This window comes from Papio anubis, chromosome 20, assembly GCF_008728515.1.
Source record: "Papio anubis isolate 15944 chromosome 20, Panubis1.0, whole genome shotgun sequence".
Lineage (NCBI taxonomy): Eukaryota > Metazoa > Chordata > Mammalia > Primates > Cercopithecidae > Papio > Papio anubis.
In genome coordinates, this window is record NC_044995.1 from 8,374,067 (window position 1) to 8,396,314 (window position 22,248).

At 47.9% G+C, this 22,248-nt stretch overlaps 1 protein-coding gene across 4 annotated transcripts in view; it reads left to right on the top strand.

Moving 5' to 3' along the window:
* ZNF331 (zinc finger protein 331) overlaps positions 1-5,044 on the top strand; it is a 61,931-nt gene extending 56,887 nt beyond the window's left edge. For all 4 annotated transcript variants that reach the window (XM_031659272.1, XM_031659270.1, XM_031659269.1 and 1 more), the window contains one exon: positions 1,571-5,044. In XM_031659272.1, the coding sequence (XP_031515132.1) occupies positions 1,571-2,826 (1,256 nt within the window). In that variant the 3' untranslated portion in view covers positions 2,827-5,044. The remainder of the gene's footprint in view (positions 1-1,570) is intronic.
* The last annotated feature ends 17,204 nt before the right edge of the window (positions 5,045-22,248 follow it).

Here is a 22,248-nt window from a genome sequence, read left to right on the forward strand (position 1 = left end):
GCTTCCCCGGGTTTTGCTGTTTCCCAGACTGGTTTTGAACTCCTGAGCTTAAGTAATCCACCCGCCTCGGTCTCCCAAAGTGCTGGAATTACAGGCGTGAGCCACCGCACCTAGCCAATTGTCAGTTTTTATAATAGAGGATTGGTTTCCTAGCATGCTCCAAAGCTGGCCATTTAACATTTTGTAGTATCATTATGAACTCATAGATTTAAACGTTTGCTGTTTCTCAGTCCTTTGCAGTTAGCCTCCTTCTTGATGCTCAAGTTCTAAACTTTTTCTTATTATTGTTCTAAACTTTTTCACATTTTTAATTAAATGTAGTCTTGTAGATTATCTTTTTTGTTGCTTTTGAATGTTGTATTCTTTTACCCAGTTGCTTTTTTTTTTTTTTGAGACAGTCTCTCTCTCTCGGCTCACTGCAACCTCCACCTCCCGGGTTCAAGCAATTCTCCTGCCTCAGCCTCCCAAGTAGCTGGGATTATAGGCACATGCCACCATGCCTGGCTGATTTTTGTATTTTTAGTAGAGATGGGGTTTGTTTGTTTGTTGTTTTTTCTTTTGAGACGGAGTCTAGCTCTGTCACCCAGGCTGGAGTGCAGTGGCACAATCTCGGCTCACTACAACCTCCACCTCCCGGGTTCAAGCAACTCTCCTGCCTTACCCTTCCGAGTAGCTGGGATTATAGTCTCCCACCACCACGCCCAGCTAATTTTTGTATTTTTAGTAGAGACAAGGTTTCACCATGTTGGCCAGGCTGGTCTCGAACTCCTGACGTCATGATACGCCCACCTCGACCTCCCAAAGTGCTGGGATTACAAGCGTGAGCCACCGCGCCCAGCCTGTTTTTTGTTTTTTTGGTTTTTTTTGAGACAGAGTTTCATGCTTGTTGCCCAGGCTAGAGTGCAATAGCATGATCTCAGCTCACCGCAACCTCTGCTTCCCAGGTTCAAGCAATTTTCCTGCCTCAGCCTCCCAGGTAGCTGGGATTGCAGTCATGTGCCACCACACCTGGCTAATTTTGTATTTTTAGTAGAGACAAGGTTTCTCCATGTTGGTCAGGCTGGTCTCGGACTCCCAACCTCAGGCGATCCGCCTGCCTTGGCCTCCCAAAGTGCTGGGATTACAGGCGTGAGCCACCACTCCCAGCCCTTTACCCAGTTACTTTTAGTAATACTGCTGACATATATGTGTATCAGTTTCAGAATGCTTTACACACAGCTATCCAACTGCATATTGTTTTGTTACAGTACTTCTATATTTGATTTTCTTTGATTTTCCAAGTATACCATCATATCATCTACAAATACTTGTTTTCATCTTCAAAATAGGAAATAATAGGACTAATTGTGGGGACCTTTTTCATGTTTGACTTTAAAACAGATGTCTCCAAGGAATTCTCATTAAGTATTGTGCCAGAAATAGAATCTACATTTTTAACAAGAGCCCCGGGTGATTCACATTTATTCTACTGGATAATTTTTATTTCTATTAGACAAGTTTTTGGTTTGTGGTTAGGTTTGTTTGTACTTGTGTCCCTCTAAAGGAAACAAACTATGTTCTTTTTTCCCAGATTTGGAGTCAGCATATGAGAATAAGAGTTTACCTACAGAAAAAAACATTCATGAAATAAGGGCTTCCAAAAGGAATTCAGATAGAAGAAGTAAATCCCTTGGCCGTAACTGGATATGCGAAGGTACGCTTGAAAGACCGCAGCGCTCGAGAGGGAGGTATGTCAATCAAATGATCATCAATTATGTAAAAAGGCCTGCTACTAGAGAAGGTACCCCTCCTAGACCACATCAGAGACATCATAAGGAGAATTCCTTTGAATGTAAGGAGTGTGGGAAGGCCTTTAGTCGTGGCTATCAACTTAGTCAACATCAGAAAATCCATACTGGCGAGAAACCTTATGAATGTAAAGAATGTAAGAAGGCCTTCCGTTGGGGCAATCAGCTTACTCAACATCAAAAAATTCATACTGGGGAGAAGCCGTACGAGTGTAAAGACTGTGGGAAGGCTTTTCGATGGGGTTCAAGCCTCGTTATTCATAAGAGAATTCATACTGGTGAAAAACCCTATGAATGTAAAGATTGTGGAAAGGCCTTTCGGCGTGGTGATGAGCTCACTCAGCACCAGAGATTCCACACTGGGGAGAAAGACTACGAATGCAAAGACTGTGGGAAGACCTTCAGCCGTGTGTATAAACTTATTCAGCACAAGAGAATTCATAGTGGGGAGAAGCCTTACGAGTGTAAAGACTGTGGGAAGGCCTTTATTTGTGGTTCAAGCCTCATTCAGCATAAAAGAATTCACACAGGTGAGAAACCCTACGAATGTCAAGAGTGCGGGAAGGCCTTCACTCGAGTCAATTACCTCACTCAGCATCAGAAGATCCACACCGGTGAGAAGCCTCACGAATGTAAGGAATGTGGGAAGGCCTTTCGCTGGGGTTCGAGCCTCGTGAAGCACGAGAGGATACACACAGGCGAGAAGCCGTACAAATGCACAGAGTGCGGGAAGGCCTTCAACTGCGGCTACCACCTCACTCAGCATGAGAGAATCCACACGGGCGAGACCCCGTACAAATGTAAGGAGTGTGGGAAGGCTTTCATTTATGGGTCCAGCCTTGTGAAACACGAGAGAATTCATACCGGGGTGAAACCCTATGGGTGTACAGAATGTGGGAAGAGCTTTAGTCACGGCCATCAGCTTACACAACATCAGAAAACGCACAGTGGGCCGAAATCCTACGAATGTAAGGAATGCGGGAAGGCATGTACCCACCCAAACCATCTCCGAGAACATCAGAGGATCCACAACAGTTGAAGAGCCTCTTGAACACCGTAGCCCACTCGTAACTGTGGTTTCGCTTTCCACAGTTGGTTATCTGCAGTCCACTGCAGTTCAAAAATATTAAATGGAAAATTCCAGAAATAACGAATGCGTAAGTCTCAAATGGTGTGCCCTTCCGAGTAACGTGATGAAATCTCTCTGTCCGGCTCCAACCGGCCAGGGCTGTGAATCGTCCCTTGGTCCAGCACAATCACGCTGTCTATGCTACCCACCCTGCTCGTCACTTAGTAGCCGTCTTGGTGATCAGACTGACTGTCATAGCATCACAGTGCTTGTGCTCAAGCAGTCCCTGCTTTGCTTAACAGCGGCCCCAGAGCAAGAGTAGTGATGCCAGTGATTCGGATATGCCAAAGAGAAGCCACAAAGTGCTTCCTTTTAAGTGACATGGTGAAAGTTCTCAATAAGGAAAAAGAAAAAAAATCATATACTGAGGTTGCTAAGATCTACATGACAATAAGATATTTTGGGAGAGAGAGATACCTACGTTCATGTAATTTTATGACAGCATATTGTTACAATTGTTCTATTTTGTTAGTTATTGTTGGTAATCTCTTACTGTGCCTAATTTATAAATCAAACTTTAGATACGTATGTACAGGAAAAAATGTAGTATATAGTATCGTATATATGTACAAGAAAAAAACAGAGTACTGTCTGTGGTTTCAGGTATCCACTGGGGGTCTTGGAACGTATTCCCCTCAGGTGAGAGGGGACTGCTGTACAAAGAATGTAGGAAGGCCTCTAGACTACATCCATTCCTTCCTCAACACGAGGAAAAATCATGGTACAGTTTAACATAAGAAAGCCTTCACTGATCACTGTTGGTTTTTTTTTTTTTTTTGGAGACAGAGTCTCACTCTTGCCCAGGCTGGAGTGCACCACCACGCCTGGCTAATTTTTGTATTTTCAGTAGAGACAGGTTTCACCATGTTGTCCAGGCTGGTCTTGAACTCCTGACTTCAGGTGATCCACCTGCCTTGCCCTCCCAAAGTGCTAGGATTACAGGCGTGAGCCACTGCATCCAGCCCACTGATCACTCTTCTGCTTACAGAATATCAGAAGTCATTCTAGAGGCAAATTTGAATTGTGGAAAAATCACTTTTTCTTAATGATTGTGTTTTTGGTGTAGACGTTTTTATTGTGTAGGTTAGTTTAATGAATACATAAAGACTACCAATACCATTCTGTCTTTATTCCGTGGCATCTGTGGAATAACCCTGCTAATGTAACATGTGAAAAAGCCTTTAGTCATGGCACCCACTCTCTCAGTTGTCCCCACCATCCCCCGCCCTCCTCCCTGTGAGACACTGGGCCAAAGGCTCACTACCCCTGTGCGTTGTCCGGCACACAGACGCTATTGTGCATTATTTGTACATAAGGATAGTCACATCTACCTGAGACTGCTATTGTGGAAATTAAATGTTTGGTACATGTAAAGTCTTTGAAAGTGTAACTGGAATATTGTATAAGTTCAATAAATATTAACTGTTGTTTTTATGATCATTACTACCATTTGTGTTGCCATTCGTGAATTTTTACAAGAAAACCCCCTGTGGGTGCAATGAGTCTGGAAAAGACCATTGAGCCTTCTAGAAGAAAACATTAAGAGATTATTGTCACAACCATGGGTTATGCAATGATTTCTTAGTACACAAAACACAGCAAACATAAAAAGTCGTTACACTTCATCAAAAGTACAAAGTTCTGTTCGTCAAATGATGCTGTTAAGATAGGGGAAAGACAAGAAACAGGACTGGAAGAAGATATTTGCTCTACAGTACACCTGACAAAGGAACTCTCGTAGAAAATATAAAGAATCCCTCAAGTTGGAAAAAAAAAAAAAAATTAAAGGGGAGAAAACTTAAGCACGTCTCAACAGAAAATCACCAAATGGCCAATAAGTAAGTGAAAGTGTATTCAATGTCATTGCTCCTCCAGGAACTGTAGAGTAAAACTACAATGTGCCGTCACTGTAGACAGTCACTAGGATGATTAGATTAAAATCACAGTAACAAGGTCGGTTTCTGATGTCTCACCACAAAGAAGGAGGATAAGGGAGTGAGGTGATGGATGTTAATTAGCTTGATTTAATCATTCCACATTGTATACATGTATCGGAACGTCACCTTGTACTCCATCAATATAATGCAATTATTATTTGTCAAATATTAATAAAGAAAATCAAAAATGAGCAGGTCTCTTGGTTGGATATTGAAACACGACCTATTCAAGAAGGAACCCCGCCAGCAGACTGCACCTCTGCCAAATCCTGGCGGTGCCCCACAGCAGGGACAGGGCTGGAGGGAGGTGAGCGGACTGGTCCTGGGGAAGGGGTGAGGGCCCGGAGTAGAGTTGTTACAGGAAACGGGTGCCAGTCCAGGCTCCAGGAGAGAGTTCTTGGATCTCACACAAGAAAGAATTCAGCGGCCGGGCGCGGTGGCTCACGCCTGTAATCCCAGCACTTTGGGAGGCCAAGGCAGGCAGATCACAAGGTCAGGAGATCGAGACCATCCTGGCTAACACGGTGAAACCCCCGTCTCTACTAAAAATACAAAAAAATTAGTCGGGCGTGGTGGCGGGCACCTGTAGTCCCAGCTACTCCAGAGGCTGAGGCAGGAGAATGGCGTGAACCCGGGAAGCGGAGCTTGCAGCGAGCCGAGATTGCGCCACTGCCCTCCAGCCTGTGGGACAGAGCCAGACTCCATCTCAAAAAAAAAAAAAAAAGAATTCAGGACAAGTCCTCAGTGTAAGGCAAAAGCAAGTTTATTAAGAAAGTAAAGTGGTAGGGCCAGGTGCGGTGGCTCACGCCTGTAATCCCAGCACTTTGGGAGGCCGAGGCGGGTGGATCACCTGAAGTCATCAGCCTGGCCAACATGGCAAAACCCCATCTCTACTATAAATACAAAATTAGCCAGGTGTGTTGGCTCACACCTGTAGTCCCAGCTACTCAGGAGGCTGAGGCAGGAGAATCACTTGAACCCAGAAGGCAGAGGTTGCAGTGAGCTGAGATCACGCCACTGCACTCCAGCCTGGGTGACAGAGGGAGACTCCATCTCAAAAACAGAAAAGAAAAAGTGGTGAAAGAACAGCTGCTCCATAGACAGTGTAGGACACTCCTGAAATTGGGAGGAACATATCCACCCTAGGTCCAATGCGCACATATATGGGGAGATGTGCTCTGCTACGAGGGTTTGTGATAAAGGATTCCTTTTTTTTTTTTTCATTATTTTGCAAGAATTGATATTATCTTTAAAGCAAAACTAGGAATGCCTTTGTTCTCCAGAGATCAGGATATCTGAACACGCCCACGTCTGGGTCTGTTCAGTAACCATTATTAATTTGTCCCTTAACCGTAAACATCCAGAGGCTCAGAATGCAGCCCAGCAAGTCTCAGCCTCATTTTCCTAACCCACACTCAAAATGGAGTCACTCTGGTTCAAACACCTCTGACAGAGTCCTGGGGGAGGTGAGGACACAGACTCAGGGGAGAGACCTGAACTATCTTAAGATGGTCCTAGGCTGAGGGTAGGATTATCTTAGGGAAAGGACCAGAGCCCATAGTAGGAATCGGAGAATATAGGCTAGGGAGGACTCTAGACCCCATAGGAGTGAGTTTGAGGGGGCAGAGGGGTGGCTAATGGGCATGGGAGGGCCTGGCGCGTGGGAAGGGACGGTTAGAGCTCGGGGATGAATTCTGGGAGAGAAGGGATAGAGTCCTGGAGAGAGGCCTTAGGACTAGGAGAGGACTGGAGTGCTCCTGAGAGCAGCTGCAGAGATGGAGGGCAGACGCTACCTCCTGCAGGAGAACCTTAGGCACGGGGGATGGTGGTGTGGTTAGAGCTCAGGGGTGTCCTATAAAGGTTGGCAAAGGATGCAGAATATAGGGTTAAAGTCCTGCTTGTTTGATTTACCTCAGGGGTAGGTTTACATTTCAATCAAAGCTGCTTAGTTCTCAGATTCCAAAAACCTCAGCATTAGGTTAAGGGTTCAGATGCTCCAGGGGTGGTGGGGAAGTGAGGGCGCATGTTCCGGGGAAGGAGTTCCAGACCCAGGTTTCAGAGCTGAGTATCTTTCTGGTCTAGGCTTCAGTACCCCTAGGAATCAACCTCATACACGGCATCATCCTGCTTAGTGCCCCTTTCCCCTGTGGACCCTACGCCAGCATCAGCAGAAGGGGCCCAGGGTCCCCTCCTTGCCACCAAGAGCAACACGGATGGTGGGGTCACTGCCCTTCCCGGCATTCCCGTGTAAACAGAGGAGGAGCTGGGTGGGGTAGGAAGAGAAGAGCAAGGGACGGAGTATGAAGAGGAGAAGCAGGTGGAAGATAGTGACAGGAAGCTGGAGGGATGTGGGGGTGGGGGTGGGGAGAATAGTGAGAAACAAGGAGACTGTGCAGAAAGGCAGCACTGGCCTGGCCATAGGGGATGCAGCCAAGGCACAGGAAGACAGCCCGGGAGGACAGGGTTAGTTCACAGAAGGAAACATGGGAAGAATGTGTGTCAGGCAGGACTCTTGGTTCAAGGAGCAAAATCCAAAGTCTACATAAAAAGCCCAGAGGTGGGCCGACGCGGTGCCTCACGCCTGTAATCCCAGCACTTTGGGAGGCCGAGGGGAGTGGATCACTTGAGGTCCGGAGTTTGAGACCAGCCTGACCAACATAGTGAAAATCTGTCTCTACTAAAAATGCAAAAATCAGCCTGGCAGGATGGTGCACGCCTGCAACCTCAGCTACTCAGGAAGCTGAGGCAGGACAATTGCTTGAACTGGGGAGGCGGAAGTTGCAGTGAGCTGAGATCAAGCCAGTGCACTTTTCTGAGACAAAGCAAGACTCTGTCTCCAAAAAAAAAAAAGCCCAGAGGTGGCCAGGTGCAGTAGCCCATGCCTGTAATCCCAGCACTTTGGGAGGCCGAGGCAGGTGGATCACCTGAGATCAGGAGTTCAAGATCAGCCAGACCAACATGGGGAAACCCCATCTCTATTAAAAATACAAAATTCGCTGGATGTGGTGGCAGATGCCTGTCATCCCAGCTATTCAGGAGGCTGAGGCAGGAGAATCGCTTGAACCCAGGAGGTGGAAGTTTCAATGAGCCGAGATCGTGCCACTGCAGTCCAGCCTGTGCAAGAGTGAGTGTCTCCAAAACAATTTTTTAAATTAAAAAAAAAAATTACATATATATTATATATATAATATCTAAAAAACAAAATACAAAAGTAGCCTGATGTGGTGGCACCCACCTGCAGTCCCAGCTACTCAGGAGGCTGAGGTGGGAGGATCACCTGAGCCCATGAGCCCAGGAGGTCGAGGCTGCAGTGAGCTGTGATTGCGCCACTGCACTCCAGCCTGGGCAACAGAAGGAGACCCTGTCTCTAAATAAATAAATAAAAGCTAGAAGGGTTTTGAATGTTCGCAATACAAATAATAAATGTTTGAGGTAATGGATATGCTAATTACTCTGATTTGATCATTACGCATTGTGTACAGAAATCAAATTATCACTCTGTATCCCATAAACACATGTCATTATTATGTGTAAAATAAAAAATTAAGAATTTATGAGAAAGTATTTACTGCAGAGCAGACATCATTTTCTGGAGAGGCAGTAATTACATAGTTACGGAAGCCAAAGGGCAATGGGGAAGGTTCTGAGCTCTTTTAGGCACATGTGGTTGAGTGAAACTCATCACCCAAAGCCGCCCCATCTGAACACATGCACACAGCAAGACCAACAGAATAACTGCACACATTCCACTTGCTCTTTGGACAAATGTATGGGGTGACCTCACCTGAGTTTGCACTAAACCTGGAGTCATTTATTTCACAAGTTTTCACAGCACCAAGGGTCAGCAAACTGTCTGTTAAGGGCCGGTTAGTAAATCTTTCACCAGACACGTATTTTGCAGGGCGCATGTGTTCTCTGTCACGTATTCCTCTTTATTTTTACAAGCTTTAAAAAATGCGAAAATTGGCGGGGCATGGTGACTCACGCTTGTAATCCCAGCATTTCCGGAGACCAAGGCGGGAACTCAAGAGACTAGCCTGGATGGCATTGAGAGACCTCGTCTCTACAAAAAATGGAAAACTTAGAAGGGGGTGATGGCGCTCACCTATAGTCTCAGCTACTCAAGAGGCTGAGGTGGGAGGATCCCCTGAGCCTGAGAGGTCAAGGCTGTGGTGAGCTGTGATTGCAGAACTGCACTCTAGCCTGGGAGTCAGAGTAAGACCATGTCTAAGAAAAAAAAAAGAAAAAGAAAAAAAAAAATGTGAAAACCGCTCTTATCCCCTACAATGTACAAAAAGATCCCGGAACAGTGGTACACATCTGTAATCCCAGCACTTCAGAAGGCAAGGCAGGAGAATCACTAGAAGACAGGAGTTTGAGACCAGCCTGGGCAACAGAGCAAGACTCTGGGCCGGGTGCAGTGGCTCATGCCTTTAATCCCAGCACTTTGGGAGGCCTGGGCAGGCAGATCATCTGAGGTCAGGAGTTTGAGACCAGCCTGACCAACATCACGAAACCCTATTAAAAATTAAAAATATAAAAACTATTAAAAATATAAAAACTAGCCGGTTGTGGTGGCAGGTGCCTGTAATCCCAGGTACTCAGGAGGCTGGGGAAGGAGAATTGCTTGAACCAAAGAGGCGGAGGTTGCAGTGAGCCGAGATTGCACCACTGCACTCCAGCCTGGGAGACAGAGTGAGACTCCCAGCTACCAGGGAGGCTGAAGCAGGAGAATCGCTCGAACCTGAGAAGCATAGGTTGCAGTGAACTGAAATAGGAAAGAAAAACAAAAAAGATGGGGGCTTGTTATGTTTCCCAGGCTGCTCTTGGACTCCTGGGCTCAAGCCATTCTCCCACACTGGCCTCCTGACCTCAGGTGATCTGCCCACCTTGGCCTCCCAGAGTGTTGGGATTACAGGCTTGAGCCACTGCGCCCAGCCCACTCCAGGATTTTTATAGTTTGATATCTCACATTTAAATCTTTAGTCTTGAGTCAATTTTTCAATATGGTGAAAGGTAGGAGTCCAGTTTCATTCTTTTTTGTTTGTTTTTTAGAAAATCCTAGGCCTGGCACAGTGGTTCACTCCTGTAATCCCAGTACTTTGGGAGGCCGAGCTGGGTGGATCACTTGAGGTCAGGAGTTTGAGACCAGGCTGGCCAACATGGTGAAACCCCATCTCTACTAAAAATACAAAAATTAGTCAGTTGTGGTGATGGGCACCTGTAATGCTAGCTACTCAGGAGGCTGAGGCAGGAGAATCGCTTGAACCCAGGAGGCAGAGGCTGCAGTGAGCTGACATTGCGCCACTGCCCTCCAACCTCGGTGACAGAGCGAGACCCTGTCTCAATAAAAAAAAAAAGAAAAGAAAATCCCATTAATTGTTCTACCAAAAAGACATGTGTACTCATATGTTGATTGCAGCACTAAGAGTGCTGTCAGTCTCACTCTGTCATCCAGGCTGAAGTACAGTAGCGTGATCTTGGCTCACTGCAGCCTCTGCCCACCAGACTCAAGCAATCCTCCCACCTCAGCCTCCCGAGTAGCTGAGACTGCAAACATGCACCACCACTCCCAGTTAATTTTTCTTTAATTTTTGCAGAGACGGGATCTGGCCATGTTGCCCAGGTTGGTTTTGAACTCTTGGACTCAAGCTATCTCATCTTGCCCTCCGAAAGTGCTGGGATTACAGACATGAGCCACACTACACCCTGCCCAGTGTCAGCCTTCTGCGTGTGGCTAGCCAGTTATTCCAGCACCATTTATTGAATAGGAAGTCCTTTACCCTTTGCTTGTTTTTGTCAGCTTTGTCCATCATCAGAAGGTTGTAGGTGTGTGGCTTTATTTCTGGGTTCTCCATTCTGTTCCATTACTATATGTGCCTTTTTTTTTTTTTGACAGAGTCTCACCCTGTCACCCAGGCTGGAGTACAGTGGCGCAATATCAGCTCACTGCAACCTCTGCCCCCAGGTTCAAGCAATTCTCCTGCCTCAACCTGCCGGATAGCTGGGATTACAGGCACGCACCATCACGCCCAGGTAATTTTTGTACATTTAGTAGAGATGGGGTTTCACCATGTTGGCCAGGCTGGTCTCAAACTCCTGATCTCAAATGATCTGCCTGCCTCTGCCTCCCAAAGTGCTGCGATTACAGGCGTGAGTCACTGTGCCTGGCCTATGTGTCCATTTTTGTACCAGTAGCATGGTGTTTTGGTTACTGTATACTTTTTTTGTTTTACATTTACTGGCTTATTATAAAGGACATTACAGATACACAGATGAAAAGATGCATAGCGCAAGGTATGGGAGAAGGGGTGAAGAGTTTCTGCGCCCTCCCTTGGCACACTACTCTCCAGGAGCCTACAAGTCCTCAGCTATCAGGAAGCTCCTAGTTACTGTATCCTTGTACAGTTTGAAGCTGGAACGTCATGCCTCCAGCTTTGTTCTTTTGCCTTAAGATCGCTTTGGCTATTGGGCTCATTTTAGGCTCTATATGACTTTTACAATGGTTTTTTTTTTTTTTGAAACAGAGTCTCACTCTGTCACCCAGGCTGGAGTGCAGTGGCGTAATGTCAGTTTACTGCGACCTCTGCCTCCCAGGTTAAGGCAGTTCTCCTGCCTTAGGCTCCCGAGTAGCTGAGATTACAAGCACGTACCACCACACCTGGCTAATTTTTGTATTTTTAGTGGAGACGGGGTTTCGCCATGTTGGCTACACTGGTCTCAAACTCCTGGCCTAAGGTGATCCGCCCACCTTGGCCTCCCAAAGTGCTGGGATTACAGGCATGAGCCACCTTGCCCGGCCTACAATCGTTTTTTATAATTCTGTGAAAAATAATATTGGTAGTTTGATGATTCTAGATTGCTTTGGGTAAATGGCCATTTTAAAATTATTTTAATTATTAAAATTGGGGGTACATAGTAGGTGTACATATTTATGGGTTACATGAAATATTTTGAAACAGGTACACAATGTACAATAATCACGTCAGTGTAATGGGATATTCATCACCTCAAGCATTTATCCTAATATGGCCTTTTGTTTTTCAGATGGACTCTCTGTCTGTCGCCCGGGCTGGAGTGCAGGGGCACAATCTTGGCTCACCGCAACCTCCACCTCCCAGGTTCAAGCGATTCTCAGGTCTCAGCCTCCAAGTAACTGGGATTACAGGCGCCCGCCACCACGCCTGGCTAATTTTTGTATTTTTAGTAGAGACAATATTTCACCATGTTGGTCAGGCTTGTCTCTAACTCCTGACCTCATGATCCCCCGGCCTCGGCCTCCCAAAGTGCTGGGATTACAGGCGTGCGCCACCTCGCCTGGCAATGTGGTCTTTTTAATAATATTGATTCTGCTAATCCATGAGCAAGGAAAGTTTTTTCAATTGTTTGTGTCAACGATTTCTTTCAGCAGTGTTTTGTTTGTTTTTTGAGACAGAGTCTCACTATGTCACCCAGGCTGGAGTGCAGTGGTACAATCTCAGTTCACTGCAACCCCCACCTCACGGGTTCAAGCGATTCTCCTGCCTCAGCTTCCTGACGGGATTTCACCATGTTGGCCAGGCTGGTCTCGAACTCCTGACCTCAAGTGATCCACCTGCCTCAGCCTCCCAAAGTCCTGGGGTTACAGGCATGAGCCACTGCACCTGGCCTCTTTCAGCAGTGTTTTGTAGTTCTCCTTGTAGAGACCTTCCAGTTCCTTGGTTACATATGTTCCTGGGGGGCGGGGTGTGTGTGTGTGTGTGTCTATTGTAAATGCGATTGCGTTCTTGATTTCACTCTCAGCTTGAACATTATTGGTGTATAGAAATGCTACTGATTTTCGTACACTGATTTCATATCCTGAAATTTTACTGAAGTTGTTGATCAGTTCTAGGAGCCATTTGGCCGAGTAGAGTTTTCTCGGCATAGAATTATATCATCCGTGAAGAGAGATGACTTGACTTCTTCATTCCATTCCCTTTGAGGATGCCTTTTCTTTCTTTCTCTTGCCTGATTGCTCTGACTAGGACTTCCGGTACTATGGTGAACAAAAGCGGTGGGAGTGGCAGCTTTTGTCTTTTTCCTGTTCTTAAGGGAAATGCTTCCAGCTTTTGCCCATTCAGTACAATGTTGGCTGTATGTTCGCCATAGACAGCTCTTATTATTTTGAGGTATGTTCCTTCAATGCCAAGTTTGTTGAGGGTTTTTATCATAAAGGGATGTTGGATTTTTTTTTTTTTTAAGATGTAGTCTTGCTCTGTTGCCGAGACTGTGGCATAATCTCAGCTCATTGCAACTTTCACCTCCCAGATTCAAGCAATTCTCCTGCCTCAGCCTCCCAAGTAGCTGGGATTACAGGCACACGCCACCATGCCCGGCTTATTTTTGTATTTTTAGTAGAGACAGGGTTTCACCATGTTGGCCAGGCTGGTCTCAAACTCCTGACCTCAGGTGATCCACTCGCCTCAGCCTCCCAAAGTGCTGGGATTATGGGAGTGAGCCACCGCACCCAGCCAGGTGCCAGAATTCTTAACACTGGTTCCTTCTCATCTGGAAACGCTGGCACTTCTGATTTTTGTAATTATTTTCATGCAGATAGAACCTTTTTCTTTTTGTTTCCCTATATTATTATTGTCCCCCTCCCCTTTCCCCTACTCCCTAGGGAGTGTGATTGTAGAGAACGTTGGGTAGGGGTTTTGGCCTTGTTTCTATAGCCCTATGCCCCTTTTTTTGGCAGGTTCTATTTATTTATTTAGAGATGGAGTCTTGCTCCCGCCGCACAGGCTGGAGTGCAATGGTGCCATCTCAGCTCACTGCAACCTCCACATCCCGGGTTCAAGCGTTTCTCCTGCCTCAGCCTCCTGAATGACTGGGATTATAGACGCATGCCACCACACCTGGCTAATTTTTGTATTTTTAGTAGAGGCAGGGTTTCACCATGTTGGCCAGGCTGGTCTCAAACTCCTGATCTCAGGCAATCCACCCGCCTTGGCCTCCCAAAAGTGCTGGGATTACAGGCATGAGCCACCGGGCCCAGCCTTTGGCAGGTTTATATTGGGCTGTGCAGTTCAACCTACAGGCCAGGAGATGGCACTTCAGGTTGACTGTTGCCTGCGACAGAAGCAGGTGGGCTTGTACCTGATCTTGGTTTTCTGGGAAGTAATGTCTGTTGTTTCAGGTGCGGGGCTGGAGCATGGAGTGCCTGGTGCCATGAGCTTCCTGTTCCCTGGGGTGGGGGACACAGCTGGGCAGAGCTGGAGCCCATAGCTTGCAGAGGAATACCCCAATGATGAGGGCAGGCACCAGGCCTATGAGGGTAGCTAAGAGGAACTCCAGGTGAAATGTGCTGAGGCCTATGTGTAGGGCTGAGGGGTGGGGGGTGAGGACATTGCACCCGCTCCTCATCTAGACTGGCAGGAACATGTATCGTGTCCCGTCACACCCCTATCATGGGGTTCATGGCTCCTAGTTCAGATGCACACTGTACTCCTTTCTTTCTTCTTTTTTTTTTTTTTTTTTTTTTGTGAGACAGTCTTGTTCTGTCGCCCAGGCTGGAGTGCGGTGGCATGATCTCAGCTCACTGCAACCTCCGCCTTCTGGGTTCAAGCGATTCTCGTGCCTCGGCCTCCCAAGTAGCTGGGATTACAGGTGCCAGCCACCACGCCTGGCTAACTTTTGTATTTTTAGTAGAGACAGGGTTTCAGCCAAGCTGGACTCCTGACCTCAGGTGATCCACTTGCCTCAGCCTCCCAAAGTCTTGCAATTACAGGCATGAGCCACTGAGCCCAGCCACTGTACTTTTTTTTTTTTTTGACATGGAGTCTTGCTCTGTCACCCAGACTTGAGTGCAGTGGCACAATATCAGCTCACTGCAACCTCTGCCTCTAGGGTTCAAGCAATTCTCCTGCCTCAGCCTCCCGAGCAGCTGGGATTACAGGCATGTACCACCACACCTGGCTAATTTTTGTATTTTTAGTAGAGACGGGGTTTCACCATATTGGCCAGGCTGGTCTCGAACTTCTGACCTCAAGTGATCCACACGCCTTGGCCTCCCAAAGTGCTGGGATTACAGGCATGGGCCACATCACCCAGCCAGCACACTGCACTCTTTCCCAGGACCACAGTGTGGTGGAGAGCCTCGGGAAATGCCTGCTTCGCGGCTCTCTGTGGAGTGGTTTTGGAGCTGCACATGGTCACTCAGCCTGGTCCAGGGAGATTGAGGGCTCACCTGGCCTCTCATGCACTGGCACTGCAGCTTCATGTAAAAGGGGCACCACCTCTGGAGCTGTGCAGGTGTGTGTTGTGGTGGTGGCCAGCTGGCTGGGCCTGACCTCAGGCCCTGAGGGAAGTGGTCAGGCACCAGCAGTGTTGGAATGGCGTGGGCAGTTCCCCAGTTCCCTGAGCGCCATGGCCCACTGGAATGCATGTATGAGTCCCAGGGGCTGGAATGGAGGTGGGGCTGGCGCAGCATTCAGGTGCTGACTCTGATGGAGAGGGGCGGGCTGGTCCCCGGCTCACTGGCCAACTCTCCAGCGGGTGCAGGCAGGGCACTCTGGCAGTAGGAGCCTGGGGGATGATCCCAGGCCTGTTGGATAGGGTTGGCAGACGGGCACTCTCTGGGTCACAGCTGAAATGCCTGGGGGGTGTAGGGGTGAGCACTGGAAGCCAGTAGGTAGTGAGCCCCTCTGGGCAGGGAGCCTACGGTAGACAGTCGGGAGCCACAGGAAAGTTGGGGCCCCAGCCTGAGGGCAGCAGGGGCAGGACCCCAGTGGCAGCCACCATGGAGGGCCTGTCAGTTACCTCTGGGAGTTCCCTGCCAGCGGAATGTGGAGAGGCCACCGACCAGGGTGCTGAGGCTGGGACGGGGCAGCTGTGCTGGGGGCCCAAGCCGGTCAGCCTGGCCTGGCAAGGAGCAGCAGAGGCAGGGCCTACAGCCCATCCATCCCGTCCTCAGCATGATCCTAGCATAACTTCACCACGGGTTCTTGCCGCCCTCTGCATAAAGACAGACCAGGGCATGGCAGGAGAGAAAGAGTTCGATAGACACGAGGCCGGTCATGCCACGTGGGAGATGGAGTTCATACTCAAACCATCCAAGGCTCACAGGTTAGGTTTTCAAAGGCAGTTTGGAGGAAGTAAAATCAAAGGCAACTTGGAAGGGGTGGGGGTCCGCAGGTTACAGATGCTTGCTACTGATTGGTTGGGGCAGAGGTGAAATCCTAGGCCTCCTGGGGGCCGATTCGCTCCTAAGTGGGGCCACAGGAGCGGGGCTGTTGGTCCAGGTGCAGCCAAGGGTGTCAGACATGAAAAAAAAAAAAAAACCTGGAAAGGTATCTCAAAAGACCAACTGGGGAAGCTGTTTATCTTCCAACCTCTGGAATGTCAGCGCCTTAGCAGGATTCCAGTTCTTCCCCCTGCCTCAGCCTGATGGGCTCCTATTAGCTTTACAAAAGCAGTCGAGTTCAGAGTAAAGCCTATGGTCATTTAAACTGTAGCCTAAATGTCTTCAAAAATTAGCTTGGCCCAACAGCCCAGGATTAATGGAGGGTGAGTTAGCTTAGCTTACTGTTCGCATTTTCCCACTGACAGACAGAACTTTCGCGCAGGCGGCTTCACTAGCAGGGGGACAAAGGGCCTGGCCTTCCTTGTTGCTGGGGCTGTGGCAGCTGACACCAGGGTGCTCACGGGGCGTCCAGGGGTCCAAGGCCTGTGGGGTTCCACACGGGCTTGAATGCTGCTCTGCAGACACTCCAGGCTGCCTCCAGCTTGCTCTGGAAGCTCAGGGGGTCCGGGGGGCTCTTCTCTGCCCAGGATTGCAAAAGACTGTGTCAGAAGTGTGGGTCCCTGGCCGGGCATGGTGGCTCACGTCTGTAATCCCAGCACTTTAGGAGGCCGTGGCGGGTGGATCACCTGAGGTCAGGAGTTCAAGACCAACATGGAGAAACTCCCTCTACTAAAAATACAAAAAAAAAATTAGCCGGGCATGGTGGCGAGCGCCTGTAATCTCCGCTACCTGGGAGACTGAGGCAGGAGAATCGCTTGAACCCGGGTAGCAGAGGCTGCTGTGAGCCGAGATCACACCAAAGGAAAAAAAAAAAAAGAAATGTGGGAACCCCAGGGGCTCTCACTCTCACCCTTTCTCTGCATCAGGGAGCTTCCCCCCGCTCTGCTCCAATCCCAGGAGGGCAGCTGCCCAGCCTCGCCTGTTCTCCAAGTCCCACCACAGCCCTGGTGAATCCCAGTGTGGTGTCCTGGTCTATGCCCTTGAAGACCGGGCAATTACCCTGTTTCCTCTCCATGAGAGCAGCATACACTAGCTGTGTCCATCAGCCATCATGAACTGCAACCCACAGTCACATCTGTTAATAGTAAAATATTTTCATACTTTATTTTATTTATTTGTATATTTTATATTGATCATGTTAATATTTTATTTTTATATTGATTATATATTAATGCTTTCTGTTGATTAATGTTAACATTTTGGGTATTAGAATTTAGGTATTTTGGGTTAGAATTTCAAGTTATTTTTGCTTTTTTTTTTTTCGAGACTCTGTCTCACTCTGTCACCCAGGCTGGAGTGCAGTGGCGTGATCTCGGCTCACTGCAAGCTCCGTCTCCCGGGTTCACGCCATTCTCCCGCCTCAGCCTCTGGAGTAGCTGGGGCTACAGGCGCCTGCCACCACACCTGGCTAATTTTGTTTTTGTATTTTAGTTTCACCGCACCCGGCCTATCTTTGCTTTTTTAATGTGGCTACTAGAAATATTGAAATTACATACTTGGCCAGGCGCGGTGGCTCAGGCCTCTAATCCCAGCACTTTGGGAAGCTGAGGAGGGTGGGTTGCCAGAGGTCAGGAGTTTGAGACCAGCCTGGCCAACATGTTGAAACTAAAAAATACAAAAATTGCCGGGTGTGGTGGTGCATGCCTGTAATTCCAGCTATTCGGGAGGCTGAGTCAAAAGACTCCTTTGAGCCCATGAGGCAGAGGTTGCAATGAGCCAAGATTGCGCCACTGCATTCCAGCCTGAGCAAGGCTTGCTCTGGGCAAGAGCAAGACTGTCTCAAAAAAAAAAAGAAAAAAAAGAAATTACATACTTGATTCTCATCATATTTGTTTGAACAGCACCAGTTCTAGATAAAAATGTGGCAGTATTTTTCAAAATCTTTTATTTTGAGACAGTCTCACTCTGTCGCCCAAGCTGTAGTACAGTGGTACAATCTTGGCTCAGTGCAACCTCTACCTCCTGGGTTTAAGCGATAATCCTGTCTCAGCCTCCTGAGTAGCTGGGATTACAGGCATGCACCACCATGCCCAACTAATTTATGTGATTTTAGTAGAGATGAATTTTCGCCATGTTGGCCAGGCTGGTCTGGGACTCCAGACTTCAGGTGATCTGCCTGCCTCGGCCTCCAGTGCTGGAATTACAGACGTAAGCCACCATGCCAGGCCAAAAATCTCCTCCAGTCTATTCCTTTGAGTCAACATTTCCACTTATTACACTTTTTTTTTTTTTGAGATGGATTCTAGCTCTGTCACCCAGGCTGGAGTGCAGTGGTGCAATCTCAGCTCGCTGCAGCTCAACCTTCACCTCCTGGGTTCAAGCAATTCTCTGCCTCAGCCTCCCGAGTAGCTGGGATTACAGGCGCTTGCCATCCTGCCAGACTAATTTTTGTATTTTTAGTACAGAAGGGGTTTCACCATCTTAGCCAGGCTGGTCTTGCACTCCTGACCTCCTGATCCACCCACCTTGGTCTCCCAAAGTGCTGGGATTACAGGCGTGAGCCACTGCGCCCAGCCACACCATTTTTATAGCATTAATTTAACTTTCTTCCATGACACAGATACATGGACATTGTCATTTACTCAAGGAACTTCCTGTTATATCCTCAGGATCTCCTTTGTAAAAATTACATTGATCACTGACTTTCTGTGCAGTATGTGGCAAAACCCATGAGGATATTGGAGGAACAATCTACCTTCTCTCTTTTGCCAGACTGGACTCACAGTTATTCAGCTATAATGTAGCGAATGAACTAGACAACTGAAACTTTAAATAAGGACACAAAATGAGAGAGTAAGTGTTTTGACAAAAGTCTCAGGTGAAATCAGGCCAGCTGCCTGCAGGCAGGGACCTTAATGGCAAGACACATCCTGAGTAAACAGGTGGAATGTCGTTGTGCTTCAAGCCATGCCGGGAAACAGAGGAGAAGCCGAGGACAGGAAAGACTGAGGGCATCTGTGGAATTTGCAATTTTACTCAGGATGTCAGGTTAAGTCTTGCTGAGAATGTGACTTTCAGTAAAGATCAGATACAAGTCTCTTAGAAGATGCCAGAGAAAATCTGTTTAAAGTAAACATGATGGCCGGGCACGCTGGCTCACGCCTGGAATCTCAGCACTTTGGGAGGCGGAGGCAGGAGGATGGCTTGAGCTCAGGAGTTTGAGACCAGCCTGGGCAACATGGTGAAACTCCATCTCTACTATAAATACAAAAATTACCCTGGTGCGGTGGTGCATGCCTGTATTCCCAGCTACTCGGGAGGCTGAGGCAGGAGGATCACTTGAGGCCAGGAGTTCCAGACCACACCCGGCTATTTTTTTGTTGTTGTTGTTGAGATGAGTTTCATTTTTGTTGCCCAAGCTGGAGTGCAATGGCACAATCTCAGCTCACTGCAACCTTCGCTTCTGGGTTCAAGCAATTCTCCTGCCTCAGCCTCCCAAGTAGCTGGGATTACAGGCACCTGCCACTGCACCCCAGCTAATTGTATCTTTAGTAGAGACGGGGTTTCACCACGTTGGCCAGGCCTGACCTCAGATGGTCCACCCACCCTGGCCTCCTAAAGTGCTGGGATTACAGGCATGAGCCACCACACTTGGCCATTTTCGATGTTTTCACCACAGAAAAAATGGTATGTAAGGTAATGAATATGTTAATCAACCTGATTTAGCAATTCCACAATGTATACACATTTCCAAGTATCATGTACAGCATAAATATAGACAATTTTAATACATACAATATATGCAATTGTACACCATAAACATACACAATTTTTATTTGTCAACTTTTTTAAAAATGTAAGTTTTTAAAGTTATTTTGGCTAGGCACAGTGGCTCAGGCCTGTAATCTCAGCACTCTGGGAGGCTGAGGCAGGTGGATCACTTGAGATCAGGAGTTCAAGAGCAGTTGGCCAACATGGTGAAACCCCGTGTCTACTAATAACAATTAGCCGGGCACAGTGGCACGTGCCTGTAATCCCAGCTACTCTGGAGGCTGACGCAGGAGAATCACTTGAACCCAGGAGGCGGAGATTGCAGTGGGCCAAGATCACACCACTGCACTCCAGCCTGGGCGACAGAGCGAGACTGTCTCAAAAAGAAAAAATAATAATAATAATAATAAAGTTACTTTGTTAAGCTGGGCATAATGAGGTGCCTGTAGTTCCAGCTACTCGGAAGACTGAGGCAGGAGGATCACTTGAGCCCAGGAGTTCAAGTTCCGCCTGGGCAACAGAGCAAGTCCTCATCTCTATAACAAACAAACAAACAAAAAACAAAATAAAGTTTTTAAAAAAGCATTTGCTCACTGGCAATGCACATGGGGCTTTAAATGCATCCCACCTGCACACTCTGCAGCGCTTCACTCTCCCTTCATACAGAGGACACCTCCAGTGGACTGGCCCATTCCTTTTCTGTGGTTAAACTAGTTCAGCGAGGGACTAGGGATGTTTTCATGAGGAGTCTGGAGCTTGACGCAGGTGGCTGTTGATCGTTCTCCAAGCTGTGTCGGATCCCATATCCAAAATATACAGCAAATCCTAACAGGGAAATGAGACAATGAGAGGAAATGTAGTCACCCCTTCCCTTATAAATGCCCTATAGCGATTATACTGTGGTCTGTTTATTTGGAGGTTTTCTTGTTTCTTTTATTTAGAGATAGAGCTTCGCTCTGTTGCCCAGGCTGGAGTGCAGTGGCATGATCATGGCTCACTGCAGCCTCGATCTCCCGGGTTCAAGCAATCCTCCCACTTCAACCTTCAGCATAGATAGTGACTACAGGTGGGTGCCACTGTGCCCGGCTAATTTTTTTTTTTTTTTTTTTTTTTGAGACAGAATCTTACTCTGTCACCCAGGCTGGAGTGCAGTGGCACAATCTGGGCTCCTGTCACCTGGGCTGGAGTGCAATGGCATGATCTTGACTCACTGCAACCTCCGCCTCCCAGGTTCAAGTGATTCTCATGTCTCAGCCTCCTAAGTAGGTGGGATTACAGGAACCCGCCACCACACCCAGCTACTTTTTTGTATTTTTGGTAGAGAGGGGGTTTCACCATGTTGGCCAGACTGTTCTTGAACTCCTGATCTTAGGTGATCCACCTGCCTTGGCCCCCTGAAGTGCAGGGATTATAGGCGTGAGCCACTGTGTGCGGCCAGTTTTTAATTTTGGTAGAGATGGAGTCTCGCCATGTTGCCCAGGCTGGTCTGGAGCTCCTGGTCTCAAGCGATGCTCCTGCCTTCATCTCCTGAGTAGCTGGGACTACAGGCACAGCCCACACTGTCAGCCTGAGACAGCTGTAGGGAAAGGTCGCAGGAAGAGTGTTAGACACCCAAGAGGCCTCTTTTATTCCAGGAAGCCACTCACCAATCAACATCCAGACTCCAAATTGGGCCCAGGTCTCAGTGGTCATCTGCATCATCAGATAAACATTCACAGAGATGCTGACCAACGGGAGGACAGGCAACAGGGGGATCTGCAGGCAAAGAGTTAACACTGAGCACACCACAAATGTCTGCAAGGGACCCTTAGCCCAAGGGGCAGGAAGACCACAGCTCTGTTCCAGTTGCATATTCAATGCCTATTCTTTTTTTTGTTTGTTTTTTTGTGTGTTTTTTGTTTTTTTTTTTTGAGACAGAGTCTCGCCTCTATCACCCAGGCTGGAGTGCAGTGGCACATCTGGCTGAATGCACTCCGGCCCTGTTCAAGTGATTCTCCTTGCTTCAGCCTCCTGAGTAGCTGGGATTACAGGCACCACTCACCATGCTCACACTTTTTGTATTTTTTTTTTTGAGACAGAGTCTCGCCTTGTCACCCAGGCTGAGTGAAGTGGCGCCGATTCTCGCTCACTGCAAGCCCGCCTCCTGGGTTGATCTTCATTCCCTGCCTCAGCCTCCCGGAGTAGCTGGGGACTTCACAGGCACCCACCACCACGCCTCGCTATTTTTGTATTTTTAGTAGAGACGGCGTTTCATCATGTTGGCCAAATGGTCTCGATCTCCTGACCTCGTGATCCGCCCGTCTCAGCCTCCCAAAGTGCTAGGATTACAGGCGTGAGCCACTGCGCCCAGCCTAATTTTTGTATTTTTAGTAGAACCGGGATTTCACCATGTTGGTCAGGCTGTTCCCGAACTCCTGGCCT